Genomic DNA, 25,469 nt, shown 5'->3' with positions numbered 1-25,469 from the left:
CATCCGCATTTACTCTTGGATGGTGGAAGAAAATCCCAATCAGCACATAGCAGGATGCATGTAAACATGTAAAACTTGAAACCGACACATATCTATCATTGTGAAGTGAATCTATCCCATACACGCTCAACCCTCATCACTTTCCCGTGACTTCCTGTGGCCTTTCTCATCCACAAGCTGTCATAACTCCTCTGCCCTCATGGGGCCACAGAAGATATAGTCCTTTTATTTCAGTATAACTCTTAGCTGCACTGGTTAGAGAAGTTCTGCCCCTCACCCACTGGCCGGAAACCTCTGTTCTAGCATATTGGTGCCCAGTCTCTTTGTTATTGTCTCTGGTGAAGCACTGGGGGAAGCACAGTGCTTTTTTTTACCTTCATATCAGATGTCTCCTTTGTGTTGGTCAGATTTCGAGATCAACTATCATCCCTTTGATCCATCATGTGGAAGATCATTGTAGGACCTGGTACACCCCACCGCTCTGCCATCGCTCTGCCACAGCTCTGCCATCGCTCTGTTGGCTCTAATTTCATGACATTTCTCTACACATATAGGGATTGCTTCCCTGTCGAACTCCAGGGTTTCCATGATCCAATTTTCAATGGATACTGATACTTTTCACTCCTTCTGGAAGGCCCAGGACTCGGATTTAGTTTCATCTTGTGGCACTTTCTGAGAGTTATGTTCTGTTGTGGTGGATACGGTCCTATTCTATCTGATGATGGCACTTATATTTTTGTCAACATTCATAGGTTTGCTTCTATCATCTACTGCTATTGGTCAATCCAATTCACGCAGTTGTCTTTACCTTCTATCTGGGTGACTGTCATTTAACTTGTGAAACATGTCCATCATTTCAGAGATCAACAATCCTTTCTCTGGGAGAGAGATTGAAAGCAAGGTTAGTGTGCTAAATTGGTGCTAATCAGCAAGCACATTTGCTGCTTGATGCCAAGATGGCTGCCACTTTTTCTCTACACACAATCCTGATGTTTACGCGGAGGCCTCAAACAAAATGAAGATGATACCCACAAACAGACATTCTCTTCCATGTGGACTGCTAGTCATGCACCGCTTTCTAATATTTTCTTCTCTGCTGAATTTCAACACCACTATTCCCTCCCAGGCATGGCGTACTTCCTCTGAAAGTGAAGTGATGCATGCAGCGCTATCCTTGCTCGCAACAGTGGCCCTCATTAGGACCCTGGCGGATTTTTACCGCCATCCACGGACTTTCCGGCCATGGCGCAAAGTCCCTTTACGCCATGGCGGATGGCGGACTTACCGCCCCATTCCGAGGTCGGCGGGGCGGTAAGTCCCCATTGTCCCATTTACCCTTCCCCATTCCCATTTCGGCCCCATAGGGCTCAATGGGAGTGGGGAAGGAGTTAATTACGCCACCGTAAAATACGGTGGCGTAATTAACACCAAGGTCCCAGAGCGCCATGGATTTTTCCGCCCGCAAAAAGCGGGCGGAAAAGTGTCCATGGCGCTCTGGAAACTCGTAGTTGGCGGTAAGGGGTCGGCGCAGCTAACGCTGGCGCAAACCCCTTACCGCCAGGGTCCTAATGAGGCCCAGTGTCTCAATGATCAACATGATCAATGGCCTACTGACAGAGCCCCAGATAAACTCTACACTTCGCCTCCTCACACGTGGAGGATGGCGGCGCCACAGTATTAGCAATTAGCTCAGACTTTCTGTGCATGGTTCCCCCTGATTTGTGCTTTTTCTTGTGCCACCACATTTCCCCATTGTGGTTTGCTATTCCAATGCCTGGCCTCAGTGTTTGGTACAGGACTGGGCAGCACATAACACATTCCAAATCATGGAACCCGTAGAAATGCAGCCACCTTGGTGGATGATTGTTCCCTCCCCATCACCCGTTGACCCAAAGATATTTTGTTTCTTTTGTCGGCTTTGGAAAGCCATGAGTGAGGTGGGGTAGTTGGCAGGAGATACACTACAACCGTGAATTGTGGATAGCTTCTGCGTCCACTACTTGTTTTCTACTCAATGTGTCTTCTTGAACACACTTTTTTAGACCAATATTAGACCAAACTTTAGGTTGAATTGTTTGTATTGCTTTCTTCTGTACTCCGAATTAGAAATCACACATAGTCTGACAATTATGTACAGTGAACTCAATGGATCCTTTTTTAGCAAACAATTACAGACTATGGAATGACATGGAAATGTGAGATGACTAGAGGCACGGTTTAAAAGAATCAAGAGTATGTTGAGGAAACATCAAGGTAATCCACATACATTCGAACCATCTGTACTTGATCGATGGTCTCAGGAAGAGGCTTTCCAAAGCTTTCTGGAAGAATCAGGGTAAGCAGCCCTATCGTCACGGTCAGGCTCCCCATCATGATGTAAGGCAGTAATTTATGATACGCACCTACAGTGGATATAACACAAAAACACAACACATGAATTGTAAGTGCCTATCAAATATCAGTCACATCAATCCACAAAATAAATTTCAGAGCACACAAGCAGGACTCTGTTGACACCATTCGTGTGCTACACTAATGCATCAGACTTTCGAAAGCGGGTGACTTTTTTGTATAAAATGCATATTCCAAAACATGGACAGGATTTTATAAATGTAACATAATTTTGCACAGCAAACTCTTTTGATACACTTATCGTCTTTGTATTTATAATAAGCAGTGCAAATTAAGGACGTCAAGGAATATTTAATGATCATATTTAGTAGTCATAGTTGAAAGAATTCGTATTTTCAGGCACTGCAACGACATTGGTGCTCACTAGGAAATATACACATATCAGTATTATGGAACATACTTCGGACAAAGTCATTTCAAGATCAGAGTTGAAGAAAACAAGCACATCAGGATTAAAAACTAAACTGAGGTATCACAGCGATAAAAACTGTAAAAGGGCAGAAACAAAAAAATTAAATGTAAACAAACAAAAAAGCCAAGTGATGAGAATTACACAAAAGAGACCTTAGGGAACACTGGAAAAGGACACGCCAAAGCTGCATTTGAATAGCTGGCTTTATCTGCAGAGGTATAGAGCTTAATAGATGAGATGAGGATGTTATCAAAGGGAGCTCTGCTGGCTTGCCAGGCCTCGAACGGAATTTGGGGCAGGAGAGGTAACCCCACCATATATCCTGTGGCTTTCCCTGTGAAGGACCAGTGCTGGGGTTTGGGTCTGGCAATGTAAAAATTGACACTGAGTATTTATAAACCCTGCCAAAATGAAGTAGGAGGATTTGGAGGAAAGAATGTACAGCAGCAGTTTAGCAAAATAAAGGGAGATGAGACACGCAAAGCGAGACTGTCAAGATGAGCTTGGGGGTTTGGAAGCTTTTGGTGTCACGTCATGGATTTCAGTGTATGGCCATGAGCGCTTCTGAAGTGCCCTCCCAGGATCTGTTCATTCAATGATGATTTTTAGATTGGCAGATCAGTTTTAGCTCCTCTGTGTTTAATGGGTTATTTATATACCCCAGGTTTCTAACAACGGACATGGGGTTTGAACTTGTGTTCGCAAGTGTCGTCTAGCTTCCAAGACGAGCATGTTGCCCCTGAGCTATCCTCTCCGTGACCTTTGAGAAATCTAGAAGATTACTTTTACAGCATCCATATATGAGTCCATCAGTATGTCTTATCCATTCCCGAATCTAATTTTGGACGATAACTATAACGCCTTTCGTTCTTGTTTACAGACCTGCCACTACTTTGCTTTACAAAGCATCGCCGGGTTGCTTTTTCGATACTTTGTTTTGGTTAATGCTTATCACATTCCTATCTTTGAAATAGTCCTGGATGAACTTGCCCACCAGTGACCAACACATATTCATAGGTGGTCATTTGTGTAAAATTCGGTGAGCTAAAAAAAAAAATCCTCTGGTTGCCTTGGAGAGAACCCACATGCAAAATACAGTGCGTAACACAACTGCAACAAAGGTTTTAAAAAAAGAAAAAACTGCACACAGCCATTTGGGGGACTTCCCTCCATTGCAGGACCCTCAATAATAATATTGAATGAGTTTTAATAATCTTTTTATTGTTAGGATAAGGAAAATTGAACTTATGCAAAAGTGAAAGCTTGAGGAATATGCATGAAATGTCATTGAATTTCCTGGGAAAGGATGCAAAAAACACAGGGAAGGCACAATGGGGAAAGCACAGCTCGCAAAGAGAGTTCAAAAAGAGTTTGAAAAGAGTTTGATTAGTGAGAGACACGAGGAATATATTTACCCCCAACCCAGTGAGACCTCCTAACCCATTGCTGTCATTCTGCGAAGCTCCCATTTCCAATTTTAAGTCTGCACTATTGATGTCATGTTAATGTTAATGTTAATGTTAAAAGACATTTGTACCGCGCACTATCACTACCGGAGGGTCCCCTCGCGCCCTGGCAGCTCTGAAAAGGTGAAAGGGGGGGAGAGTTAGTGGGAGGAAGCAGGAAAAGTGCAAGAGAGCAGTGATGTGCTGTTGGCAGCGTCTGCCCAGTGGGTCCGTTGGCTGGGCCTGGGGTGTTTGCGGCTCGTAGTTGTCGTATACTGTTGTGTGAGTCTATGTGCGTTTTTTGTTTTCTTGTTGCAATGTAGTGAAGTTTGTGCGGTTTGTTGTGCTGTAGGTTTGTGGTTGTGTTTGGTTTGGAGTTTGAGAGGTGTATGCAAAGGGGGAAATTGTTAGTGGATTAGTTAGTTGGCATTTCTGTCTCGAACTGAGGTGCTAGGCTTGGGTAATCTCTCCAGAAGCGGTGTGGGGGCATTTCTGCCCCTCTGTCCTGATCTGGGCTTGTCCGGTATTCACAGTCCCTTTCACGTCTGGTCTCCACTTCCATCAACTTCCTTCATACCCTTACCTGCCTTCCTTTTCCACTGATATGGCCAGTGTGCCTGCTAAAGTCCACAACTCAGTTTGAGTGCAGTGATTGCTAACATGTAGAAAACTTGATAAAAGTGTGATACCTTGTAGCAATTATGGGGCGAGTGAGGATGTTGGCTGGAATTGGCTGGGGTTGTTGATTCTGTTTTAATGGGTGTCGCTTGTGTTTTATTTGACTTGGCATTACCTGTCTAGTTGTGGATGGAGTTCATTAGTTGGTTCTGGGTGTTGTCAGTGTCCTCTTAGGTTTAGTCATTCTTTTCCTTTCTGTTGTTTCGGTTTTCTGTTTGGGTCTGTGGTGTTGAAGAGCCAGGTTTTTAGTAATTTCCTGAATTTTTGGTGATTTTCAGTGTTTCTTAGTTCTTTTGAGATGTTGTTCCAGGTTTTTGCGGCTAAGTGGTAGAAGGTGGTGCCTCCAAATTTTTTCTTAAGGTATGGTTTTAGTTGCAGGCGGATTTCGTTGCTTGACCTGAGGAGTCTCGTTGGCTTGTAGATTGTTATTCTTTTGTAGGAATTCTGTTCCTTGTCCACTGATTGCCCTGTGCGTTATGCACATTGTTTTGAAGGTGATGCAATGTTTTAGTGGGAGCCAGGAGAGATGTGGTCTCTTCTGGATAGTTTGAGGAGTAGTCTGGCTGCTGCATTTTGGATCTGTTGTAGTTTCTTCAGAAGGTATTCTGGTATTCTGAGGTAGAGGCTGTTTGCATAGTCGATTCTTGACATGACGAGGGCAGCGATTGTGAGTGTTTTGTGTGTGAAGAAGAGGAAAGGTAGGATTCTTTTTGCTGTGTGTAGGAGGAAAAAGCATTTATTGACTGTTGCATTTATTTGTGGTTCTAAGGTTAGGGTGTTGTCCATCAGGACTCCCAGATTTTTTACTACCTTAGATGGTGATGGTGCGGTTCCCATTTCCGTTGGCCACGAGAGATGAGAATACAAAGGAGGAACATAGATTGGTGAGTGATGCTTGCACCTCCACACATGGCACGTTGGAGCTTTTAAGATCAAAGCGGCCCCACCAGCACAGCGTAATAAAGAATATCATTGATAAGGAGGTGTCTGTGGGGGCTTATAAAGGGTCCATTGTCCAACACCGGACTATGTATTTGTTTCAGTGGATAGAGTTAATTCTATGTGGCAATAAATCATTAGAGTCAAACCTGCCAGTGATCACACATTTTTAGTATTGCAATTTACCATGAATCTATCTGGCAGATTTGCACCAGAAGGAAAAGTTGACCTGCAATTGACCTATGGCAGGAAAAGGCGGTATTGGTCTGATCAGAATATTTCGGTCAATGTTGTCATAGTTGGAGTCCCAATGGCAGAAATGGATTCCTACGGCCTGGTCAGACACATGGTTAGCCCCTAAATGTTTTTTCAGAAACAACAAGAACTTGAACTTTCAACTTTACTTCCTCTAGTACCGCTCTTGCCCCCTTAAATCAGGGATACAATAAGGACTTTTTTGACCTGATAATTCAAGAAAGGAAATAAGTACTGTGTAGAAACTTTGGGGTGTGCAAGAAACTCATGGTTGCAACAGTAAAGACTGACACAAGTGATCAGAGTTCAAGGGTGTTTATTAACCTGTATAATGGGTGAGAAAACCCCCTGATCTAAACCTATATCTAAGATGGGAGCAAGCTACGACCATCAAATAATAACAAAGACGTCCTAGTGGTATCTGTTCAGATAAAAAGGGCCTATACTAAAAAACCTATTGCCAGTCCTTACAACAAAGTTATAAAAATAGTGTGGGATAATGTTCTCAAGAAAACAAAGAAGAGTTCACCAAATGATAAGTCAGGATGGTATGGTTGGGTCTCCTTTCCCCACGTTTTTAGCACGGGACAATGCAGGACCTTTGAGCACAGCACACTCCTGGACCTCGCCAGCACGAGTTTACAGTTCCTTTCAACGATGCTGGGACCTCCCGGGGCCAAGTCTCTTTTCCTGCAAAAGTCTCTCTTGCCTTAGAAGACTGGCTGTACCTAAACAATGAACAACCAAAAGTTCCTTTGGCAATCTTTTCACCTTGGGCGACTGCTCCTCCCCCCCCTTGGATCCACCGCATCCGGACTCTCATCCTTCTTGCAACGTCAGACTCCCTCAATCGGGTTCACTACGGCCTTTCACTCAAAAACATATCAATTAACAGTCTCAATGTCCTTTTCACCAACTATCCACTGTGGACATCCCTCAGCTGGGTTCACACGTCATCACAATGTTCATGGGTATATTACTATTTACCCTTAATTTGCAGGCATCACTCCGTCGGGTTCACATTTGCCAAAGTTCACAAAATCTCTTAGGTTCTTCTCTTTATTTAAGCTCGGGCCTCAGCCCCCAGTCATGCTTCCCTTAAAGCCCCCAGCCAGGCTTCCCTTAAAGGACCCAGCCAGGCTTCACACAGTTCTATTAATATCTGGTTCTTGGGTGTGTCCCTGCTTACCCTGATTTGTAGGCATCCCTCTGTCGGGTTCACATTTGCCAGTTTCACAGTTCAATCAGTTTTCTCTCATGTGCCAAAGACTTTTGAGTGTACGAGTGGTTTTGCTCGACCCTTGTCGGACCACTTTGACACTTTACACTAGCCTCTACTAAGGCCTCTTGGTCTTCGTAGTTCCAACAAAACAACACAACCCCAAAAAGGCTTCAGTCAAAGTCCTTTGAATGAGTGCCTCTGCGATGCCTGACCACTCTGCTTCTGAACCTTACACTAAGGTTCCTTTAAAGTTCAATTACACAATTTCTTTGTTCAACAATGTTGCCGCCTGCAACCTTAGGCCCAGCACAGTGCGGTTTACTATCAGTCTTCTGCGACTCACCGACTGTGCTGAACTTTTGACGCTTCTTGTCTCAGGAGTCAAGGATGGCACCACAGCAGCAAGCGCTTCTCGCAGCTTTTACTATCAGCGCGGGAGGGCCCTGTGTGCCGTTGACACCTGTCACACCACACGCCAGCTGGACTTCCTGGTCTTATGATTTCCCTTTCTGAAGCCTCACAGGTCTGAAGTGAAAAGGGCGAGGACCATTTCTTCCTCGTCATCCCTCCTGGTCTTTCTGCCTTTCCCCTCCGTTTGAATTGTTGGTCTGAAATAGCTGCTTCCTCGTACGGTTTGCATTGCTCGCAGTGTGCTTTTGTGCTCTGCTTTTTATCCCTGTGGGGAAGGTGAAGGGAAAGGGTAGTCAGGTGTGCATAGTTTTTGTCAATTGCCTGACTCTGCCTGACCCTTGTGTTGGAACAAGGGTGTTAGTCCGTTGTCTGTCACAGTGTAAGAAAGTGTTTGTGTTGAAAAAAGGGGGGGTAGAACGTCTGAATATCCTACAGGAAAGGATGGGGAAAATGTGTTATAGGGAAGGGGGTACCGCATTTTACCCGTCGGTGTCCCATTTCCATTCCCTGAGGACTCCTCATGCAGGTGATCCTCCCGCACTGGTCCATCCCCAGGAACTGGATCCAATAGTGATGGCTGTGTCCTGGCCACCTGGATGACAGATCCCTGGGGACTAGTCAGGGAGACACCTTTAGGTTTCTCACATGTGTAAAATGCTGGTTTATCAATTCAAGGTTTGTTAACAGTGGGCAACAGGTAAAACAAAATGTGATGGTACACAATTTGGCTAAAAGCCTATCAAAATAGGATAACCAGTCGTAAATAGTATCAAATGCTTGGTCTTATAGAAATGACACTCAGAGGTTTTGGGATCTTTTGAAGGAGGAGGATAATCTACAAGGACACATTCTGCCCACTTACATTCCAAAAAAATAGGTGGACAATCCATTTTACACAAGTTCAGAGGTCAACGGTCTAAGATAAAGATTACAAACATAAGATTACAAACATAAGAACTTGGCAGGCTCATTTTCAGAGATATGACATAACTGAGGTTGCATGCAATCTAAAGTGCCTGGTGGGCCCTATCTCATCTGGATGAGCCAAATCATCATTAAAAACAATCTGTCTGTCTGGGCTGATATTTTATATGTTCTATACGGATCCATCATTAAGGATGGCTCACTTCCCTCCACATGGACGCCTTCCCTTTTGTTGCTTATATTTAAAAAAGGTTTCCGTTCACAACCTAGTAATTGATGCCCTATCGTACAGGAAAGATTTGTGCCCCTTTACTGTTGAAGAAGCTGACAGGATGGATTGAAGATCATAAAATAATATCCATCAATCACTGGAGGTTCAGAAAGGGGGTTGGCACCCTGCTCTGTGGACTTATTTTGAGTTCTCTGAAGTATCAAGCATTGGGTGGGTTCAGTGCTCCAATTCATGTGCTATATGTAGAGTTTTTGGGTGCCTTCGATACGGTGGCGAGAAATTACCTGTGGTCAAATTTGGATGTGTGGTGGGCTCTACAAGATGAATTAAATTACATATGTTGGTTGTTTTGCATACAGATAAAGTGGTAAAGTTGGGTTATCTAACCAAGGCCATAACTCCGGAACCATATATCTTAGGAGTGGATTGAAACAGTGGTGCCTTCTAGCCCCAGGTTTATTCAATCTATATATTTCAGACATAATACAGACATAAGTCAAATAATAACTATCTGCCTATACTTGGAATTGTTAAGATCAATTGTATACTTTACGCAGATGCCATAGTAATTTTTGGGCAAACTGCTATAGTTTGTCAGCGTAGTCTGGACGCCATGTGGCGATATTCTAGAGATAACCATCTGAAGGCAAAATCTGCTACATCTTCAATCTTGAGTTTCTATTGAGCATGTAAGCGGAAGATAAGATATATTTTGGAATCTTAACAATATATCTCTTCCTGTAACATTGGAAATCAGATACTTGGGGTGTGTAATTACTAGCACGCTGCTGGAACATAAAGTGTAAGAAATCATTGCTCCTTGAATATTGCCACTGATAGCTAAAATAAAGAAACCTAATAATACCTGTGGTGGGTATTCCATGTTGTCTTTAATTAGGTTGTTTAACAATATTACATGGATCAAAGATCAATTCTACCTTGTCTGAGGCAAGGATGGACAAATTAAACGGTCATATTTGGTGCAAGTTATTGCATTTGACATGTTGTCTTACCTAATTATTTTCTTTAGTCATGCGTAAAATAATTATGTTGGACGATGAAATAAGACTTTCTCCCCAAAATACTATCTACAAGGTTTTGAGAGTGGCTTCTGGGTCTGAAGACACTGGCATGCTTCTCAGTTTGAAAATCCATTGTGAAGCATGCCTGTGACATATGTGCTTAGACATGTTATGCCATCTGGAGCAGATGCAACACGGTAGTAAAGCAAAAAGGTGATTACATGGGATTAGTGCTGTAATCATGTTTCCTCTAAGGGAAACAATCATTACCTCAATGTATCTCAGTGTTCCCTAAGTTTGGTCGTACCCGACCCCATGTAGGTAAGTTTCCAGATAAACAATGTGCCAGAATGTTTTTATTACTTTGATTCAACTAGTCGCTAACCCAGAAGGTTAGGGGTGCCCGCCAGGGATTACATAGGGTTTTGCGTACTTGCCGCCATTGCCACAATGACAATTCTATCAACACATTGAGACATATTGTTATTGAATGTCCTAGACTGCATAAGGTCAGGACACAGTTAAAGTGTGTTGTCTTTCATGGAGGGTCGTTGGAGTCAGAAAGTCTTTGGGTTCATATGTTGGAAGGGAATCGGATATCTTTGATTTTAGCAATGCATATATTTCATAACTACTTGTTACAATCTTGCTGTTTAAATTTTGATTGAAACTTTGATGATTTTTTTATTGTTTTATGGTGTAAGGGTTCATTTAAAAAAGTAAAAAAATAATAATAATGGTTAATGAAAAATAAAGAGGTGTATATTGAAAATGTACCTCCGAAAACAACATTTTCCAGTAATTAATGCACCGAGAATATTATTTCTGGTGTGTAATTGAGGGGAGTGATTTTCGTGTCACAAATTGCAGTTTGGGTAATTCCCAAAACATCCTCATGGTGGCAGATGCGTCACTCTGATTCTTTTATTTGCTAAAAACATTTTTAGAATTTTTTTTCAATAGCTTCTGGAAATGCGCGTGTGGCTAAGCTCTTTAAATTACCTCTGAAGACACATCCAATAAACCCTTCACAACTGTGAGTTGCGTTCACTTCCAACAACATAAAAGAAGGACTACCCCATCGCAGCCCACCCATTACCGTCCCTCTCCCAACATGCTGCCACAACCACCACCCACCACTATTTCTGGCACTTCTCCTTTCTATAAATTATATATGATCTAAATTGTGCAGTTTTGTCTGTGAATCTTGGCATGTGCATTAAAAACAAGTTTTTGCTCTCATTGATATGACATGGCTTGCTGTACAATCATTTCCAGGCAAGTCTCTGTGGCACAGTTAGCAAGTTTTGTGGCTCGTACCTGAAAAGGTTGGGGGTTCGTGTCAATCCTCCAACTTCAACATTCTGAAAGTGTTGTGAAACAATCATAATTGTTGTCACCCCCTTTGCCCAAAGCCGGGACAGGATTTTTAAATTAAAAAAACTTTCAGGACGGGAGGACAGAGGGCCGAATTCCGGGACCGTCCCGGCAAAAACCAGGATGCCTGGTCACCCTACCATGGACCTTGCCTCAACTCTGAAGTGAAGAATTTGACTTAGTGACCAACTCACCACACCTCACCCACTTCAACAATTATCACCCATGCGCTTACTGCACTGATCCGCTTGGGACCCAGACACTTCTCACACTGACACCTAACGTTTAACATGAGATTGCGGATCAGCACCCAAATGCCCAACTACCAGTCCTGGACCTTACCTCTATGTTCGCTACGGAACCATTGTTTGTAATCCCTCTGGTTGTCCACACTAGCCCCCATGATTTTATTTCAATCCAATGGCACTGTCTTCGCCATACCTAACCAACTGTGGCATAAGATCGTACCCACTTCTCTTCCCTTGAGAAACACAAATAGTGAAACGCCCAGAATATTATGAGGAGTGGTACAATACGCCAGGACACTATGCTTGACTACCTCCTTCCAGGGCACCTTAGTCCTCAGAGCTAGTTGCACAAAACCTTTAACACACCCGTTTGCCCTTTCCACCAGTCCATTGACCAAGGGATGATATAGAGCAGAGCGGGAGTGTTTGATGACTAAACCCTTTGAAAATGTCCTCATCTTCATTCTCAACTTTATTGAGCAGCTGCAGGCGGCTTTCCACACCAGAAAAATATCGTCCTCCACATGCCCCTCTCCAACGACCCTTCTAGAACACTAGCCCATTCTGGAATCCACTGACCCCAGAACTCCAACCCAAAACACAGCGCATGTTGAGGACTGCTGGAGGAGGTCCAGCATTTGATGCCCCAGCTTGGGGTTTCAGCTTCTGGCCCGCCTATAGCAGCATAAATGACGTGTGGAGTGTAGGCAAAGGCTAATACATAGCCCACCTGCACTATGTCCTACAACACTTAGCCTCATCCCTCCTTATGGGATCGGTCATAGTCTGTGTAGTGTGTTATAGGCTGCTCCCTCACAGTAGGACAGTGGCTCCTCACTGCTGGTACCTGCCACTGATCAGGAACCTATGGCTTGGCACTGGGCAACCCTTAGCGGCAGTGAAAAGCATCCTGGCATTGTGCACAATGCTGAGTCCTGATAGTGAGCAGCACCGCCCCGTAGCAGCACTCCTGGCATGTGCACAGTATTCAAAGCATTGCATATTAGACCTGATACTGGGCACTACCCCTGGCACTGAGAAACACTATGAATAAAAAAAATAGAGAACAGCGGTGCCTATAGAACTGAATAGCAACAGACCTGTCATATTCATAGCAGCTAACATATGCACTCAAGGCGTTGGAGTGGGCACATGATCCAAGCATTGGTACTAAGGCACTGAATACACCTCCAGGCCTTGGCATTGGGAAGGCGTTTTGCACTTTAGAATAGCCTGGCACTGAGAAGCAGCTATTCAGCAGCATTCCTAACAGTATGCAGAAGACTGGCACTGAGCATCACCCCAACTCTGATAAATACCCCTGAAACTGAACACCACATCTGGCAATGAGAAGTGGCACCAAGCAGAAACACTTCTCTAACTCAGAAGAATGTCAAATAGCAGGACCCTGCTGGATCTGAGTAAAATTGCTTTGTCCCGGAGCAGCTCACATGGTGTTGGTCAGCACCTGTGACGAATTGCAGGATTCAGTCACGTCTGAAAATGGGAGCCTTTCCCTGTGAGGCTCGGGAGTTGAGCCTGCTATGTCATACCCTTCCTAGGGATAGAGGCAAGTGGGACCTCACTGCGAGAGACTCTCACCTTGGGGACAAGGACTCCCATTCTGACTAGGAACTCCCTAACCAACCCACTAATAGCCGATCGCTAATGAAACCTGCTCCAAGAAAATATGAAGAACAAGCTGTTATTTGTTATTGTCACATAGATCGTTTGAGGAAACCTGAAAATAAATCCTTATTTGATACTTAGACAATGAAAACCACTGGAGCAGTAGAGAGTACAAGTAGAAAAAAGAAGAAGGACTTTGCTGCTGCGCCGGCAAGTCCCACGGCAGCGTCATAAATCAGAGAGAAGGCGGCCTAGGAGTCAGAGAGGCCCAGGAGTTCCAAATCAGCTGTGAGAGCGAAGCTAAAGGAAATGGGGACGCACAGCTTCCGATGTTGGGGGGAAGCTGGCATGCAAAATCTAACGTGTTGAACTCCAGCAAACCTGAAGCAAGAGAAGCCGAAGGACTGGTAAAGTGTCCAAGGAGTGATTGCGTAAGAAGTGGTGGTATGACCACAACTCGGTGGACTTGGAAGTCCCTAAACGACGCCAAGATCACCTACCTGAAGGTACCATGGAGAGTGTCGAACGAAGAAGTGAAGAGCCGAGAAACCCACCTGACAATCACTGAAGAGATCACTGTTCAGGCTGCAGGCCCTGAGACATGCGATCCCTAAGACAAAGGAGAGTGGGAGACTCGGGTGGAGGACCAAAAATAAGGAATGGAACATTTGTGCTCGTCCCAGTAAGGACCAAATGCTGCAGAAGACTGAGAATTATTACTGGAACACTCATACTCATCCCAGTAAAGACTAAGGCCCTCATTACGACCCTTGCGGAAATCAACCGACCGGACCGCCACAGCGTAAATAGCGTTTCCGCCATTGCACGAAGGAGCAAATTGCGGCCCATTCCGACCCATCGGGCACGAGCACCACGGCATGGCAGAAGTGCAAAGTCCGCGATGGCGGAAATGACCCCAAAACGGCCCACACCGCCGACGTACGGCGCCCTAGGTGCAATACCGCCACCCATCACAGCGGGCACCGCAGAGTGCGCCTACCGGAAAGTACGGTGACCGGAAATATACGGAAACGGAAGTTAAAACATGGGCCCGGAACGGGAAACATCCCGCCGTGCACCCATAAAACCACTAAAACCACACAACCACTAAAATCACTACCCTGAGACACACCCCAACCCGTCATCCACCCTAGCGAAACCAAGAAAATTGGGAAAAGTAGCGAAGAAAGCGTGCGACCGCAAGCGGCAGGTCCACTTCTCCCGTGAGGAACTCACCGTGCTAACAGAGACCCTCCAGGAGAATGCCGCCGCCGTCTTCTCCACGCAAATGACCAGGACGGCACTTGCCAACAAGAAGGCCATATGGGCTCTGGTGGCACAGCGGGTAAGCGCGGTGGGGACCGCACCCCGCAACCCACAGCAATGCAGAAAGCGGTGGGACGACCTGCGGATACGCGTCCGCAGCATACTCTCTGCCAACCCCAACATTGCCACAGCCACCGGGGGAGGTCCTGAATCACCCATCAAGTTGACCCCCTGGGAAGAAATCTGTGCCTCCACCATCGGAATGGAGAGCATAGAGGGAGTCGGAGGGATGGAGAAAGGAGTGCAGACATCAGAAGAATCAGGTAGGTGGCCCAGATGAAACAATGCTAAATCCACAATGTCCAATCATGTGAAGTACCATGTGTCCACATAGTGCAACAGAAACACATGTCCAGGAGAACGTCCACACACATCGCCCTGATAGTGCACCTTAAAACCACAATAAATACATAAATAATTAAAAACCCCTAAAACACCCACTACACGTCCAGCAGGCACACCCTAACTGCAGGCTGCCAAACAACTGCACCCTCACCCCACACACAAATAAAAGCACCTCCAAGGCACCGACCCAAATCACCCTCATGTACCACCCCAATGCATGTGATACAATGCCATTCCAATACCCACAGACCCATTAATAACCCTCGCCCTCCTTTACTCCACCACAGGCTCCGATCCAAACAACGAGCATCAGGACACCCCTACCAGCACACCTGCAAAGAGGGCCAAGACCAACGGCCAAAGACCCTCCACCTCAGCTGCACGCATCAAGACACGGCAGCAGCACAAATCAGGTGGCAGCACAGAGGGGGGAACATCAACAGGCACCCCAGCAGCCAGCATGCCCACAACACCACCACCACAGGTCCCCCCAACGGATGCCACAGAAGGCACTGCCTCTGGTGGCAGCAGCACCATAGGTGACACCCCATTGATGGCAGCATGCTCCGACACAGAAGACGGGGATGTCGAAGTCAGATCCATCCATGACCTGTCCCATTCCCCCTGTCTGTCCCATCCCGTACAACATGAGGATACCACGCAGGGGCACCCACAAGACGACGACTGGCCATCCCCCCCAAGCCCTGTGGCAAGGCAACATGAGGTCAACAGCCCCTCTGTGACACCCCCGCAAATGGCCATGGCCCAGCAGAGGCAACAGTCCCTCGACCAGTTAATCGTGCAACAGCAGCAACTGGCCACGCTCCTCAAGGACCATGCCGATGAATGTGGGGGCACTAAGGCAGACATAGAAACATCAACTGAGACACTCAGGGCACAAATGGAGAGTAGCACCGAGAGCCTGAGAGTCCAAATGGAGAGTAGCACCGAGAGCCTGAGAGTCCAAATGGAGAGTAGCACCGAGAGCCTGAGAGTCCAAATGGAGAGAAGCACCGAGAGCCTGAGGGGGGAACTGCATGCGACGTCCAAAGACGTATGTGCCGAACTTGCCGCAGTGCGCCGTGTGCTCACTGAGCTCTCACAAACCCTTAGGGACATGCATGGACGTGAGCAGGCAGAGACGTCATCCGTTGCAAGTTCCGTCCAGGGCAGCCCCCAACGTAGATCTGGGAGGAACCTGCGCTCCACAGGCAGGGGTGCCCCTGATACCCGCAGAGGGGGCTTGCAATAGCGACAGCCCACTGACAATGAGCTTCTTTGGACACTGGTGTTCGGGGGGGAGGTAGGAGGGTGGAGGGGGTGTGTTGGGCTCACTTGGGTGGCGGGTCGATAGGGTGTTCTACATGATATCACATATGCCATAAACAGTGCACGATCAACCAATGAGATGTGTGGACAATGATCTTTGTGTACTAGGCCATCATAGGCGTACAGTCCATATTGTGCATGTACCAGACACACACAGTGCCACGAGTCCCGTGTCCATGTATCAGCCACCAGGCGTGAGTGCTAGAAGCATGCATCAATGAGATGCTGACGAATGTCACGGCCCTCCGGTGCCTCGCAGACTCCTTGAGGTGCTGCCACATCGCCACCCTCATCATGACCATCATCAGGTGCTTGCAGTTCAGCGTCAGGGGGCATGGGCACATTTCTACGTACGCACATGTTGTGGAGCATGACACATGCCATGACCATCTTTGCAACCTTCTCATGGCGGTACAGGAGTGCCCCGCCAGACCTGCTGAGGCAGCGGAAACGAGTCTTCAGTAGGCCGAATGCCTGTTCAATGACTACACGGGTACGTGAGTGGGCATGGTTGTAGTCCTCCTCATGCTGGTCCCGTGGGTTCCGGACTGGTGTGAGGAGCCATCTCTTCAGTGGATACCCAGCATCACCTGTATGTGGACGAGAAACGTATGATGTGGAATGCCATTGCTACGTACGCACCCTCCCACCCCCCCTCCTGGCAGTTCATTGCCGCATCACATACCCCACATCATCATGCATGAAATGAGACTCACCGAGTAGCCAGGATCTGTTCCCTGCGTGTCGCTCCATGTAGCGTGGTATAGTAGAGTTCCTCAAGACCATAGAATCATGGGTTGATCCAGGGAATCTGGCACAACAATGTGTAATGATCCTGTTGGAGTCACACACCATTTGTACATTCAGGGAATGAAATTGTTTTCGGTTGCGGTACTGGGCCTCCATGGCATGTGGAACGACCAATTCCACATGGGTGCAGTCGATGGCACCAATGCAACCCGGTATGCCGGCAAGTGCATGGAATCCCACTTTTGTGTTGGTAATTTCCTGCTCCGAGCGTGGTAGAGAGATGTAGTCGTCTGCGTGCTGCAGGAGGGCATCGAGCACTTGCAATAGTGTCCGTGAGTACAGTGGCTGTGAAATGCCATGCAACTGTCCGACTGTGTGCTGGTAGGTGCCTGTGGCCAGGAAGTGTAGTACAGACACCACCTTCAGTAGGGGTGGGATGGCGGTTGGGCTATCTATCATGCTGACAAGGTCAGCCTGTGTCATGTCCACGATGGCGGCTATGGTGTCCCGGTCCAAACGGTAGAGGGTGTGGATCTGCTCATCAGTGAGGTTGAACGGATGTGCTCGGAGGCGTGGGATTGCGGGCTGCCTGCGTGGTGGTAGTGGCTGTGCTGGCGGCCCTTGCTGGCCCTGCCTTGCCCTCCTCCTCCTCCTGCGTCTCCTCCGTGCGGCCGGTTGTAGTTGGTGTTCGTCTTCTTCTTGGAGTTGGAGCACTTGCAGTGCTATCAGGTCCCCCAGGGCCAACATCGCGAGTCCTGCCGGTAGCATTTCGGAGTGGGTGTGGTTGTGGGAGGAGACTGGGTGTGCAATTTATGTGTTTTCAGGCTGTATGGCCTCCACCTGTGGTGATTCATTCCACCTGTGCAAGCTGCTCTCCCCTTTGGCCGAGCACGTCCCGCACACAACGCTGCAATGTGACGCATGGCATCTTGCTCTTGCATTCATGTATTTGTACCCGATGGCCGTGTAACATTTGTTGATATGTACATTCGGCTATGGTCCCATTGTTTCACATACAATCTTTGCAGTCGCGAACAGACTTGTGATGGGTCAGTGGGACGTAGTACTCGAGTAACGGTGGGCCCTCATGCATCACTGTACCGAGTTGCAACGACGGGCGGGGCGTCCCATTCGTGGGTGAAGGCAGTTGCCATTTTCACACACAGCCGCACTCGATGGATTAATTAGTGATTTCAAACGGCCACAGATGCCTCTTCGACGTGATGTTGCAAATGAGGAATTTGAAGGCCGGCGCTTTCGGTTTTCAGCTAGCGCTGGGGAGATGCCCACAGGTCTGACTGCAAATATAACGTTCTTTTGTTCGATGTCCTTGAGACAGGGGCCATGGCGAGGAAGCAATGATTGATATGAATAGTTTTGGATGCGCAATAGTGACGTGGGCGATGAGGCCGGACGTTCCCAAATACATGTAACTTCACAACACTGGAATTACGGGCTGGGGCACTGTGGATTTTGCAGGCTGCATAACGCACAGACTCAATGGAAAGTTCGAATGTTTTGTGAGTAAATATTCAGGCGTTTTTATAACAGGATGAGGGAATGATGAATGGATGCATGGGCAGGTGATTTGATACAGGGTTTGCCATGTACAGGGCTTCTTGGAATCTATCCGCCTCCCCTGCGCTATGTGATGCAGGGCTGCCATAGTGGGACCATCGTCTATCTGGCCTTGTTGAGCCCTCCCTGTCTCGACGCGCCTTCAGACACTTGTGTCCATGCACGTTAACATTCCCATCTGATGGAATCTGTTCTGACAGACGCATGCACAGGTACACTCGTTTGTGATGGTGTTTACACCTCGATATAGATAGTTATGAGTCGCAAGTGGTTTCGGGGTGGTGATGATCCTTTGGAGTGGGCTAGCATGCATATGACTGTGGATTTAGTGTGATCATTGAAGTGAGTTGTTCGAATGTAGTTCTGATGGCCATTCTGTTCTTTTTCTTTTCTTTTGGTTGACAGGTATCTCCTCCCCTTTTGCCACTGCCATCTGTATGCCACTCCTGCAGATGGCGTTTACTCCCGACACCTGCTGCTTCGTGTTAATCAGTGGAGCAGCATTACGATCTTATGGGACGATCGCCAATGGGCCACATGCCCTTACGCAGTACTAGTGGCTCGGAGCAACATTTCGGCCTTTCAGCTGGACTAGTGCCTCCCCAATGGAACAGGGCGTCACACAAGTAGTAGCTGGTCATTCCTTGCGGATGCAGCCCACAATGGTGATATGTGTTTTGGAGTTCATGGACTAATGGCTGTATGGGCTTGGTGATTTAGTTGTGCATTAAATTTCTATTCTGATATGGGCCGTGTAGCGTTCTTCTTTGCGAGTGATGTGGCATATTCCTATTTGGGGAGCGATGTATTGTGAGGAGATCTGCATTGGGTTCCAGCTTCGGAGTTTAGTCGCGTGGTACTGTGCTGGGCGCGTTTGCCTACGGAGCCCAGTGAGGTCAGGGATGGGGGCTGCCAATGTGACTGTTTGCATGTTGTCATGCTCAGGGGCGGGGGAATGGGTTTTGTGTAACAGATGCCGGTCAGCCAGGTGGACTGGTGGCATGTTGTGATTTTCGGAATATTGCTGGTCACAGGTGCCTGTGTTTGCGTGCGTTTCGGGGGGGGGGGACTGTGGTCATGTCCATTGGAATGGCTTCTGTATTCGTGCCATCTGTGCCCTGCAGCTCCCATTGGCCCCTCTTGTGTTTCTTTTGTTCGTTGGCATGCATGGGTGACTTGTACATTTCACTGGTTGCATTGTGACTTCATTGCACCTACGGGGAGTTGTACTTTGTGGGCAGGGAGCGGTGTACAGGCACTCAGTGGGGCCGTTTACGGTTGATTCGCGATGCCGTACTTCTCACCATGGCGGATTGGTGCTTTCCGCCATGCTTGATGGCGTTAGGTACATGTCCGCTAGGGTCGGAATTCGCGTACCCTTGCGCCATGGTGGTATTTACGGTTTGGCGTGGCGCGCGCGCGCGTACTTGGTGCAGTTAGCGTTGGCGTTCACTACGGTGTCGCTAATGGCTTCGTACTTTGCGGTGACGGGTCATAGTCGCACCGAGCGGTATTCGATGGCGGTATTGCATTTCCGCCATCGTTTTTCGGATTCCGCCAGGGTCGTAATGAGGGCCAAAGTGTTGGGCGTATATAAGAAGAGTGAGAATTATAATTTGAACAGTCCTATTTGTCCAAGTCAAGAAAAGAATTGGACATTGAGTAAAGAGAACGTCTCATGTTTGACTAAAAAGGGAAGAACAGAAGTGTCCCAAGGAAAAAGGGAAATAAAAACAAATAACATCACAAGAGGACAGAATCAAAGGGAGAGGGAAAACCAGAAGAGCCCAATATCTGAATTATACGACTTGGTAAAAGCAGTTACAAATAGCTAACTACAAATAGTTTGCTAAAGTGAACTTTCTGAGAAACCAGCCCACAGGAAAAGGGAGTCAGTCTCCTCTGCGTTAGTTGTCTTGTAGTGGTAGGGTCAGGTTAGATTAGTTTGGACAGTGGACAGATCTTCCTTTTGGACTCACTGACAAGCACCCCAATTCGTTTTTGTTTGGTAGGGAAACCCCATAGATTAGGGAAACTCAGGAGTTTTCACTTTTCTTTTAATAAATGATAAACATAAAACGGAAGACCAGAGTCTGTCCTTCTTTGACACACCCTTGAAACTGAGCAGGGATCTTGAAAATAAGCAGCTTCTTTAATGCACTGAGCTGCACCCCAGTACTATAAAACATCCTTGGCCACTGAGCAGCACCCTCACCACACTTGCAAAACCGCTTCCTTGTCACTGAATAGCACTATACACCAGTTGAAACCCTACAACATGACTGAAACTAATCTAGCACTTGAACAGAACCTTGGAACCTGAGCAGCAGAACACATACTACCTGAGCAGTCATATATTTGTGCAGTACCACTGGTGCACTTTCTTTGTATATTTGAGTAGCACTACTGGCACACGACTGAGCAACCTTGATATATTTAGGTAGAACCACTGGTAGACTATGGCGCATTAAGCAGCTCGGACATAATGTCCCATTGTGCAGCTTGGAGGAACCGGAGCAGCACCACTGCAGCACTGATTATTTGCTGCATCGGTATGCAGGACTGCTATGTTGGCCTTTCATTCTCCTGTGGCACAATGTAACAAGCACTCCTTCTGAGGAATACACCTTTTATCGGATCTATGTACACAGTCCGCTCGTTTAAGGCTGCACACCAAAAAGGCAGAATGTATGTATGGGAGAATTGCCATTTCCTAAGGTTAAGCCCCCATCCTCTCTTTCGCATACCACCCATCACACCACTACATACATACATACATACAAATACACATGCACATATACACACTTAAGAACACATACACACGCACACAGACACACACACATAAACATAAACACTGAAACACAAACACCTTCTCTCCGTGCCACGTGTCTTCCGGGCCCGTTGGAGTGGTCAGGCGTCTTCCAGACCGCTCTGCCGTTGGAGTGGTAAGGCGACTTCCGGGCCGCTCTGCCATTGGAGTGGTCAGCCCCCCTGCATACACTTGTGTATGGCATGGGGTAGGGCTCGGCTTCGGGCTTAGTTTGTGGTCTTCTGTACCTGCGATCTACAGACCGTAAATGCTTTTGGCTAGGATTTCAAAGATGTCTCTAAGAACACAACCCCTCTTTCACAGCCCGCTTGGAGCGTGCATAAGAGGCGGGTTTGCTGAATCTCACTCTCTGCCGACATTTAAACGCACATTCTTGATTCTCACTGATATACCAGACATTGAATCTGCCAACGAGCAAATGTTTTAAAACAGTACAGCCACGCTATTTCTTCTTTTGTACACAAGATTCTTTCTAGGGAACTTCGGACCTTTGGTAAAGGAGTATGTTCCTGAATATATATTAACCACTGCATTTGTCCATTTAGCCTTTGTTGCCAATTATTCCTTTGCGCATGCCCCGAGCTGCGCTTTCTTACTTCCCCCAATTAATTGGCATGACACAGTATTTCATATGGCAAACTTGGCCGCAGTTTTATTTCCATCACAACAGAATTATTGTACACATTCTGTGAACTTCCGTCTGCAAGTGTGGCGCTTGCTCCTTGCCGGATTTCCCTTGCTTCCCCCTATACTTTTGTATAGTAGGCCCCCAACTCCCCCGACCCTTTGTACCTGAGCCTATCCTGCCCGTGCAGGTGTCGTGGGTGGGGAGAGCGCCGTTTTTTGGGGGAAGCTGAGCCTTATTCGTTACCACCAGACGCCCCCGCCGTTTAGGCCCCCAAGAGGCGCTGGTCCGGAAGAGCGAAGACCCTTTCCGGTTTCCTTCTGGCTCATCCGGAGTCTATCCTTTGTGCTTGGTTGCCCAAACACCGCCAATAACACCGTACATCATCCTGACCGTCCTGCGACAGCGACGTCCTGGTATCACCCTCCTTCCCTGCCCTTTCATGGGTGGGTGGATGGAAAACGAAATCCTTCTTCACGGCGAGTCAGCAGGGTCCCACTGCCAGAGCGAGATGTTCTGCAGTCAGACCCTTGCTGCTTATAAGGCGGCTCGCCCCGCCCACTTCCTTTGTTCAGCCTTTCGCGGGCTTTTGGGTTGTTTTGGCGCCTTGGCCCCGTTCCGCCCCCTGCCCTCCCCTTTCTCCGGTGGAGGGTAACAAGTTGCAGGGGCCATGACCCTGCAGCGGTTAAAATGCTGCCTCCTCCATTTATTTTTTGGTTTTTCGTCGTCAGCGACATAACCACTGCATTTGTCCATTTAGCCTTTCTTGCCAATTATTCCTTTGCGCATGCCCCCAGCTGCGCTTTCTTACTTCCCCCAATTAATTGGCGTGACACAGTATTTCATATGGCAAACTTGGCAACAGTTTTATTTCCATCACAACAGAATTATTGTACACATTTTGTGAACTTCCGTCTGCATGTGTGGCGCTTGCTCCTTGACGAATTTCCTTTGCTTCCCCCTATACTTTTGTATAGTAGGCCCCCAACTCCCCCGACCCTCTGTACCTAAGCCTATCCTGCCCGTGCAGGTGTCGTGGGTGGGGAGAGCGCCATTTTTTGGGGGAAGCTGAGCCTTATTCGTTACCACCAGACGCCCCCGCCGTTTAGGCCCCCAAGAGGCGCTGGTCCGGAAGAGCGAAGACCCATTCCGGTTTCCTTCTGGCTCATCCAGAGTCTATCCTTTGTGCTTGGGTGCCCAAACACCGCCATGCCACTAAGTGAGTTCCTGCCCACTGTGGCTCCCCTTCCTCCTGTCACCCCCTCACAACTCGAGCAATTTTGTACAAATTTTCCAGAAGAAGAGCTCCATCGCTTTTGTGGACAGGTGTACCCCATCTTTTAGAAAGTACTCGGGTGACCTTTCGTTGATCATGCCATGTCTGATTTGATGGAAACCTCTGCCCCTGCAGAACTTTGCAATGGCCCCATTCAGCTTCCTCCTTGATTTCTCAACTGCCGAATGGTTCTCGGCCCCCCTCCATTGCGCCCTGGGAATCACTTCCGACCATATGATCTCAGTTTCGCCCAACTGTGCTGAGATCTCCTGCAATGAGCTTGTAATGTCCGTCAACAAAACTCCCCTCCCCGGGCTGGTCAGGTCGTTCCCTCCCAAGTGTATTACCAACACCTCCGCCTTCTGCCGCCTATTCAGCAATTTCCGCAACTGCCCCTTCAGCTGAGCCCACTTCATCTCTGGCACCCCGTGCCACTCAATCCTGAACTCGCCGGCTGTCAGCTCCTCCTGCTGCTGAGTCCAGCTCGCCTTTGCCCTTGAGATGAACGAGTGCCCCACTACCCACACGGTGCGCTTCCTCCATCCTTGCACTGCTGGGAATGACAAGTGGAGGGAATGGCATTGTTAGTTCACATTTTTTCCGGCCTGATATACCGTTTGTAGCATCCTGAAGACCATCTCCCCAATCTTTTGATGTCTTTCGCCCCCAAACCCCCAACTGCTGCCAAGGTGGCGGCCCCTATTCAAAATGAGTGGGTCCCAAACCGGCCCTCCGTCAAACCCATCTTAGCCAGTCCCTTAGCCATCACTTTTTTAAACTGGAAGCGGCTTGAGGACCCGTCACTGTGTAAGAGCCACGGAGCCTCTGCCTCTGATGGCAGCCGCTGCTGGAGGAAGTTGGCCGCTGCCTCTACTGGGCATACTCTGCTTGTTTGGATGGCCTGCAGTGTTAGCGCCCACCCCTACCCTTCTGATCTGTTTTTGACCTTCTTACATATATGGTGCTGTTTACCTGAACGTCCCTTAAGCACAAAAAACCCGCTCCCCTTGCCGTCCTTATTCTCCGGCACCAGCTCGCTGACCCTGAGAGCCCCAAAGAATGCCACCGTGAAGGCTGCCGTGAACAGTACCCGCTCCGTCTCGCCATTACATACTGCACCCAGGCACTTGATTAACCCATGTAATTTTAAGATATCAATTGGCCGCCTTTCGTCTGGTTTCGTTACTGTTTGCTTCGCCCAGCCTCTCATGGCCATCGTGATGTAGTGTTCCTTCGTGGGGTCCCTCGCCCCTTTCAGTTTGGCATAATGTGCTATGGCTGCCAAGTGATATGCTACCCATGCCCTGGTCTTCCCTGTCTTCCAGCACCAGCCTACAAAGGCCCGTACCGGGTTCTCACCCTGATTGCCTGGCAGCACTTCTTCTTGGAATTGCATAAAACGGACCCAACATGCCCTGTACCTCTTAGCTGTACCTGGTGCCAGCGCTGTCTCTACCAAGGGGCTCAGATCACCCCAATCATCCCCCACCACTGATCCTTGAATGGGGCCATTTCCTTCCTTGCTTCGGGGAAGCTTTCCCGGAACCTGTCCCACTGTAAACGAGACAGAGAATCAGCGGCCGTATTTTTCACACCGGGAATGTGCCGTGCCTTGACTTCAATGTTCAAATTTAACAGACTTCTGGTGAGTTCCCTGCGTAGCCTTAGCACCCTCAGATTGCTAGAGGACCCTGTGTTAATAATCTGTACCACTGCCAAATTATCCGACCATAAGGCAACCTTTTTGTTCTCTAGATGCTCACCCCACAATTTGAATGCCACTACTATGGGAAATAGTTCCAACAATGTAATGTCCTTAGTGACACCCTTCCTGTGCCATTCCAGTGGCCATGCCTTGCCACACCACTTGTCCCCAGGATTGCCCCGAAACCCAGGGACCCGGAGGAATCGGTGAACAGTTTCAGCCTCTGACTGCTCGCCCACTCTGCCCTCCAGATTGCCACCCAATTGAATTCCGTGAGGAAGGTGTCCCACATCCTGAGATCCTCTTTTACCTCCGTTCCCAACCGGACGTGCTGCGAAGCGTGTTGCAAACCTACCGTCTTCAGTTCCACACTTCTGGCAAACGCCCTGCCCAATGGTATTATTCTGCCTGCAAAATTGAGGTTTCCTGCCAATGACTGCAACTCCCGGAGGGTCGCCTTGTTTTTCCCCAATAGGCCACGTATCATCATGACCTGTAG

General features: G+C 47.8%; 1 protein-coding gene across 1 annotated transcript in view; it reads right to left on the bottom strand.

Annotated features, from left to right (window-relative positions):
- The window catches only part of LOC138581303 (solute carrier family 22 member 4-like), a 745,421-nt gene that overhangs the window by 31,959 nt on the left and 687,993 nt on the right, over positions 1–25,469 (bottom strand). The window contains exon 9 of the mRNA XM_069652517.1: positions 2,267–2,402. Within this exon, the coding sequence (XP_069508618.1) occupies positions 2,267–2,402 (136 nt within the window). The remainder of the gene's footprint in view (positions 1–2,266; positions 2,403–25,469) is intronic.

The sequence above is a fragment of the Ambystoma mexicanum genome, chromosome 3p (genome assembly GCF_040938575.1).
Source record: "Ambystoma mexicanum isolate Mex_15411 chromosome 3p, UKY_AmexF1_1, whole genome shotgun sequence".
Classification (NCBI taxonomy): domain Eukaryota; kingdom Metazoa; phylum Chordata; class Amphibia; order Caudata; family Ambystomatidae; genus Ambystoma; species Ambystoma mexicanum.
This window is presented reverse-complemented; position numbering and strand designations above follow the sequence as displayed.